The 8,299-nt window shown below is 42.9% G+C and overlaps 1 protein-coding gene across 1 annotated transcript in view; it reads right to left on the reverse strand.

Annotated features, from left to right (window-relative positions):
• Window positions 1–7,826, reverse strand: part of SLC4A10 (solute carrier family 4 member 10) — a gene marked incomplete at its 5' end in the record, with an annotated part of 153,202 nt that extends 145,376 nt beyond the window's left edge. The window contains one exon of the mRNA XM_082055425.1: window positions 7,779–7,826. Coding sequence (XP_081911551.1) covers window positions 7,779–7,826 — 48 coding nt within the window. The remainder of the gene's footprint in view (window positions 1–7,778) is intronic.
• Window positions 7,827–8,299: the final 473 nt, after the last annotated feature.

Consider the following 8,299-nt stretch of genomic DNA (forward strand, 5'->3'; position numbering starts at 1 on the left):
GTAAGTTTTCAGTATATAGTAAAAAAAAAAAAAAAAAAAAAAAAAGTCGACATATTAATTTGTGAGGAAAGACACCAATATTTTTCACAGTTGAATTTTAACAATATGACTGATAGGGCTCCTGTTTGGTTATTGGAAAACTGTCAGAAATATGGATGGATGGATGGATGGATGGATGGATGGATGGATGGATGGACGGATGGATGTTGGAAGCAAAATCCTCTTTCTAGAAATACACTCAGGACAGATTTAATGATTGGATCTTTGGTCGAACCAGATCTAGGAGAGACTGCAGGATCTTATCCTGGAATTATTCTCTTTTTTTTTGTGCTTCATTTTACAACAGGCATATAGCTTTGCAGAAGGAAATAGTTCCATCTTAGTGTTCAGAAACTTGTTGTTTCAGTCCACTAACAAAACACAAAGTTGAAAATTTTACTAAATCTTACAAATACTGAGCACATAAATATAATGCAGGCATTTTTATTTCTGATTTGTATTCTACAATCATAAATCCAATTATTCCAATTTACCAGTAGCATTTTCCTGAACCCCAAAAACAAAATGCTTGAGAAGAAAAATCCTGCAACCTTGAAGTTATTTTTATTCCCCTGTGTATTCTATTATTTGATTCTATAACAAAAATATATGAAAACTACTACTCAGTACCCATAAAAATATCCAAAGCCCTTATGATTTTATACACAATCTCCCTGATTGCACATTTATTTCCTATTTATGCTTATAACATCATAAACACCTTTAATGCCACACAATCACCACAGAATTTTCAGTGTTTTGTTGGACAATATTTGACATGAAATCACAATCTTCCTGATGGCTGCTTACTTCTAAAATAAAACCCTTGTACATGTTCATATGTTGAAAAGGAAGTTGACATGCATACATGACCTTCCTCTCCAGAAATGACATGGCATTTTGCTATTTAATGACATAGTTTGCTAGACTAATTACAGTTTAAGTATCTATTTTTGCCAGAGTCTAATAGCAGGGTTTGGGTTTTTTCCCATCCTTCCATAGTTTCAGTGACTATGAATACCTCTAGAGAGAATCTAGTGCAATTGTTAGTGCCTGATATCTGGAACAATTCCTCAGAATAGTGGTTTCAGATCAGTTTTTCTCAATTTATAGCATTTTAATACCATTTAAGATTTTTAATACATTTCAAACTTTTAATACAAGTTTCCAGGGGGAAAAAAAAAAAGTGCAAAAACATCTCACTATCTCTGCAAAAAGCAACACAAGGTACAATACTTCCTGGCATTTTGGGGTGTGACAGCTACAAAGTGATTGCTCCCAGTGAAATTATCCTAGAAGGTCTTGCAGCCTCACTGATGCAGACAGACTCTTACACTCTTGTAAAAATCAACAGGACTTCAGGAAGGCTTAAAACTCTACATTTAGGATTAGCATATCATGGACACAAATTCATAAATGTTACATTTTATATTTTTGTGTGGTTTTAAAACCTGCTTGCAATCACAACATTAGATGAATGGTCAGCATCTATCTTTTTAATGTGTAATGTGTTTATAGTAAATGTAAATGTTTACAGTAAATTCAAGATTCAGGTGGACTTAAGTTATCTGAAGGTATCAACATTTATAATCTAGATAAACTGCTCCTTTCTCCTCATTTTGCACACAATATATCATCCATCTATAAAATAGTCTTTGCAAAAAGACGAGTAAGCCCTTGTCACAGAATGATAGGATTGCAACAGATCTCATGAGGTCTTCTAGTCCATCACTCAGCCCTAAAGCAGCACTAGCTGTATATGCGTCTTTCCTGTCACATATTCATCTTGCAGATGGATAATGGAGATTCCACAAATACACTAGATAGTTTGTTCCACTGCTGTATTGTCTTTAGCATTAGATGGGGTTTTTTAAAATCCTTTTGTCTCATAACCCTTTCTTCTTTTCCTGTTCAGACGGGATATAAGTAAGAAACTGGTCTATTTTGCAGCAGCAGCAGCCTTTTACACACTAAAGGTGTGTGTCTCCATGGTCAGGCTAAAGAATCTCAGTTTCTTCAAATCTTCCATATTTTTTAGGCCCATGCTGATTTTTGTTTTTCTTCCTAAATTGCTCTACAGTTGCTGTTCTTTTCTTGAAACCCAGCACTTAGTACTGTACTAATCAGCTAATACCTTACAAATGCCAAATATTACCTCATGTACCTTGAAGACCTCATTTCTCCTAAATACGCTAATGTGTCTGTTTCCTTGCACCAAGTTCCTGCTCTGCTTGATTAAAATGGAGAACTTGCAAATCTTGGCATATCTTTCACATCTCCACTGAATTCCAAAACCTATGTATAATCAGCTTCTCGATGTCTCGTAAACAGCTAATGAAACAGAGTGAAAAGGCTCCAGGAGCTGGGTAGGGAATTCAGCAAAGATATGGAAGAATCAGCATTCAAGATCCTGTTTTGCCCAAGCTGTACAAGGGCATGAGCTGTATTTTCTGCTTTGGTTCCTCCATTTCCTTTCCTGTGCTGTAACCAAATCAATTCTCCACCCCACAACTTAATCAGCTCCCTCTTTCCTTGTATACCACAGTCAGCCATCATGTCCCCAATTCTCCAACTTAGCACCAATCCCTCCACACTCTCAATTTTACCCCCATTTCACCCTGCAACTTCTGTTTTCCATCCCCCCAAGATACCTCCTTCCTTCTATTTTTAAAAATGTCCTTTATCATCTATTCCAGCTTTTACCTTGCCTATCCTAGTCAACAACCTTGTAGGAGTCGGGTGGATTTTAATCATACTTAAATATGCAAATATTATTTTTCATTTCATGAGAATAACTTTTCAACTTCAACAATGCTGAAAATTGTGTTGAACACATTCAGTCCTCCATTAATTTGGACAACATGAAAATGTCATTATTATTGAAAAGGGAGTCGCAATGGCACGGTTCTTCAAAAGTTCAGGTATTTCAAAAGGCAGACCTGAACACATACGTTACAGCATATTACAGAAATGAAAGGAACATGCTGTTCCTATGGCTTTCTCTTCTCATATCAGACACACAACTAATTGTTCAAGACGATTTACAGTGGATTAAGTGTTTCTTTACCTGCTTAAATCCTTTCATCCACTGAGACTGTAAACATTACTTATTTAAGAAGCATTAAAAGATGTCAGTGGAAGTATTTTGGTTTAGAATTGACTCTATTACTTTTTGTCAAAGGAAAAAGTAGAAAGGGAAGAGGCAATTATTAGCAGAGGAAATTGAAAGCATATATTTAACAACTAAAATTAGTGGGATGGACTCAAACCAGACATAGATGAATTAAAGTGGGATGATTTCTACACAGTGTTAATACTTTTTCTTATTTTTGCACAAATATATATCAGGCTGTCAATTATTCTTAAATAGTAATACCACAGCATACAATATGATCCAGGAAAATCTTTTTTAATAATGACACTGGCAAATCCAAGAGGGAGGGAGCTGGGTTTTTTTAAAGAAATATGTACCTCTGTTGTTACTTAATTTAATTCCAGCATTTTCCTGGGGAAAAAGGGGTTTTGTTCTTTTCAGTCAGAACTTGCAATCAGGCAGTAAAAAAGAAAATACCCAAAGCAGCAATTCAATGTTAAATTTATACTTATAATTAAGTTTGGGGGTTTATTTTCAGTGGTGCCATTATCTCAGTACTCGTCTTGAAAATGTAATACTGCCTCTGTATTTTTCTGAAAGAATCACAACATTCCTGTAGTCTTTATAAACCCGCCTTAACTGTTGCTTTAATACTAAATTTTGGTGACGTGAACTGGGAATTAGTGCTGTTATACAAACTGTGGGGTCAGGCTCTGCCCTCCATTCTCACAATGAGCAATACATCTCGTCTGCACGCCTTGCCGGAGGTCCCCCTCAGCATCAACAAAAGCAAAAGAATTTGGCCTGTTACTGTGAGCAGCTTCCCACACTCACCTGCCACATTAAAAATAGTTACTATCCAAGATCTCGCTATACCGTTCTCCCACATACACAGGCCTAAGTAGTAATAACCGCGTGCCATTTGCAGCAGCGACAACAGCACTCGATAAAAAACGGTATCTACCTAGTGCATATGTACCGTATCACACCACAGTGCATATATCAGCAACATCATGCTTCAAGGTCTTGTATCTACCAGATTTCTAAAATAAATAAACAAATAAATAAAACGAAACAGCTTTTGAATTGTAAGACTGAATGAGGAAGGTGAGAGAATATAAAATTAGAAAGGAAGAGTCAATTTGGCTTTATATACATGACTTTTACTGTTACCTTCAGAAAACACAGGAAAACAACATGCTAAGCATAAATACAGTTAACAAAAATATCTGCACTTTGTCTATAAATGCTCCGTATATCTGCAGCATCAACCCTCTGTCAGATAATGCTGAAAGTCAGTTTCTGCTTGAATACAATAGAGATCCAGAACAGACAGGAATAAATACTTTAGCTATGAATACACTGCCTTAAGTGACAATTTGCAAAATAATTTACATTCAATGAGGTATACATGTATACAGGCAAATTAACAAATTAGAAATCAATAAATATCTTTGTACACGTGATCTGCAGATTGTTTGTCCCATGCTGTAAACAAATGATGACTCCTTGGCAATCTTTAAAATAGTTGTGAGTAATTGAAAGCACGCTGAACCATCATACTGAAAAAAATACACTTGATGACTGGTAAATAAAACATTAGATGATACAGAAAGCATACAAGTCTGCATTTTTTTTACCATATTAGTATATGTATTGAACAATAAAAAGAGCAGTTTGAGCAAATTGTTTCCAACTGAACAATTTCCTTTTTCATTTATTTCTACAATATTGCACTTACAGACAATTTGCAATAGATTTCTAATAATTTTCACAGAAATTTGCCCACACTGCAAAAATATCAAGAAGCAGTATCCTAACTGCTAACGAAGGTGCTGTTGCTGTGGAAGAACTGCTTCCAAAAGGTGTTTGTGAAAAGAGACTGATAAGGAAGTATTTAACTCCTCAAAACCACAAGCAATAATGTATTTTATAATTTTGCAAACTGCTAGGGATTGGGGGTTTTGATTAAAAGCTTGTATAATAAATCAATAACAATATACGACTAACACTACAATAAAAATACACTCCACTTCATACAGACTGTGGGATTTGGGTGGGACATTACATTGAGGCTTCACAATCTCTGAGCACCATTAGAAGATTAAATTAATCAAGGACTACAATCGCTCTCTTTTTACTATAAATAACAATTAAAACGTACGTGTTACAGTTTCGTTTAAAAATAGTCTGCTGCATATACTACAGCCATTAGACTAAGCTCTTGAAGGAAACAAGTTCCTTCAGCTAGGAACCTTTTTCTTCATACCCAGAGTCCATCGAACTGGGTTAATGTTTGGGAAGAGAACTATATCCATTTTACAGCTTGCATTCCTGTTCCGTTTGTTTCCAGTCAAGATGAAGATTGATCCTGAAAAGAGAAGTACTCCAAAGGTACTTCTATGTCACGGCGTTATCTCCCAAGCCAACAGCACAGGAGTTAGCACCAATTCCTGCTCCTTAAACTCTGCTATGACTCCAGGAACAAGACTCCCACCATGCAAAAGCCACTTCTGCCTTACCGCATGTAGGGCTCTAGACATTGGCCAGTGTCCGAGTGCCAGAGCGCACACACACACACACGCACTTTATTGCTTGAAGCACAGAGAAAATGCCACCAGGACAGAGAAATCTTGAAGACTGAAGGAGCTGTGCCTTTGCCATCATTGTGGCAGGAAAGCAACATTGCCTTGTTGACCTGCAGAGGCTCTACCAGAAACAGCAAGAGAGGGCTGAGGAGGAGGATGAGCGACAATAAATATTACATGGAATACAGAAGTGTCCCTTCCCTACCTGAAGCAAACATAACAGCTGCTGAACTAGTCAGCTGTAGTAAATGGAGGTGGCAACCAGGCCACAAACCTAATGAGCAACAGCACTGATGGGGACCTGCAGCTCTGCAGACAGGTACTGCAACAGGGCAGGGCTGCAGAGGGAAGCAGGGACAATTCTTCTCTCATCCGCAGACAAGAAATACAATCTTTGGTCCTCTCAACCACAGCAATAGCCTTTTTTTTCTGTGCACAGCCCTGGCGGAACAAAGTTAAAACCAGACAGCACAAGGCAATCCTGTGCGTTGCACCCTCTGAAAGCTGACTCCTCAGACTCCCTGCACAGCGGCCATCGCACAAGCAGAGACGACACGAACTGCTAAAGCAAGACCAGCATGTAGACTCACAAGGTATACGCAAAAGTGAGACTGCTACCAACTGCAGACTACTGCACTGGTGTGAAACACTGATGACTAAGACTTCCACAGAATCGGTGATCATGAACTACAGATGGAAACCAGATTTACTCTGAATTGTCTCTCTAAGGAAAGGAACTGGACAGCCAATCTGTCAGTGTAAAAGACAGGACCTTCTTCTACTCCAGTGTCAGAAACTGCAAGAGCAGCAAGTAATACGAATTAGGATTCATAAAAGGTATCCAGAGAGCAACAGGGAAATCTGCCCGTGCCACAAGGAGAAACGAGATGCCAGAGATAACCTCACACTGTGTAGCAACCTGCGACCTGATTGAAAAATGGGCAACATCAACAGATGATGGAAAAACAGATCCTACAAAAAACAGAATTGCCACAAGTGCATCTCATCAACCTGCAGCATCTGAGACTTGTCTCTTTCAAGCTTTGTCAACGTTGTGCTAACACAGAGCCATTTCAGGAGCCAGCGAAGCCTCTGCAGACTTACGCGGTGTGTTCACAGGGATGTGTGCATACAGTCAAATGCTTGTGTATGCACATGAGAGACTCCTCCCTGCCCCAGACCGTCTGATTTCCAGCACAAGGCAGTAACCACCATTCACAAACAGAATTTCAGTATAAGATCAAGACTGACACCCACACTTACACCTTTTGTGTGTCTGCAAACCCTGTGTTCGGGGAATGCCAGACAGAAAAGAGGGTTCCCACTGATCTAACAGTGTAAAAAGTCCCCCACCAACTGACTCCTTTCATATTTGCTGAAGAAACACTGCCTAGCCATAGCCGTGTAATCACCCTGTGCTCGGAGGCAAGGGCGCACCGCATACTCCCCCAGATGACAACAGCCCCAGGGATTAGCAGCTCCGCGTCTGAGCACAAGAAACTGCGACACCGCGGCACGAAGCAGAGACCGGGATGTGGAGGGAGACAGACGCTGCCATGCAAGTGCCAGACCTCAGCTGATCTCTCGGCGGTCTGCAAAGAGTCGGGGGCAGGGACCGGCAGAGCCAGCCCCGGCGCCCAGCGGGATCCCCACGGAGGAGCCTACAGGTGCTCGCTCCCCCACTGCTCCACCGCCGGGAAGCAGAGGGGCAAGCGGGAGGCTGAGGAAGCAGATGTCGGAGGCAGGGGGATGCGGAGAGAGGGAGTACCGAAGAAAAGGGGATGCCTGGAGCGGGAGGAGCCGGAGGACAGGGTGCTTGTCCCGACAGAACACACGTACACACACGCACAAACAAGCACCGCTCCATCCCTGGCGCCCAGACACCCCCGCTGCATCGCCCGGCACAAGAGCGAGCCAACCTATTTCCCCACGCACCGAGAAACCGGCTCCGAACCCCAGCGCAGGCGGCCAGGAAGACGGCCCCCCACGCCCCCCTCCCCGGCTGCCTCCCCGCGGGGCGCGTCGCACCCGCCGCGGCCGCGCTGCGGCAGCCGTACCGTGGGCAGCAGCGGCTCCATCTGCGCCCCTTGGTCCTGGGTCTCCATGCGGCGGCGGGGCCGCGGCGGCGCCCTCCCCGCCGCCCGCCCGCCCGCGCTCCCCGGGAGCCGCTGGGCTGCGCCGCGCTCCGCGCGCCGCCGCGCTCCCTCCGCGGATCAGGTGGCGCGGAGGCAGGAAGCGCGCACCAGTCACATGGCCCCGCGCACCGCCAGCCCCAGTGCGGGGGGAGACAGGAGCCGGATCCACCTGCGGGATGCGGCCGGATCCAACCGCCGCCGCCAACCCCCGGCGGGCCGGTGAAGGCGGGCGGACCTCGCCGCTGCACGGCTGCGCCTGCAAACCAGCGCCCGAGCATGCCGGTGGCATCGGTTCCTTACGCCGGCCCTTTCCTTCGGCGGGCGCTGTCCAGTCCGCGCCGCCAACAGCGGAGCGCGCTCCGTGTCCCGAGAGGAAAGAGCGGCGGGAGGGACCAGACCCCAAACACAGACCTGCGAGTGACACTGTTGCAAACATCAAGACA

This window comes from Streptopelia decaocto (genome assembly GCF_964273445.1).
Source record: "Streptopelia decaocto genome assembly, chromosome: 6".
Classification (NCBI taxonomy): Eukaryota; Metazoa; Chordata; class Aves; order Columbiformes; family Columbidae; genus Streptopelia; species Streptopelia decaocto.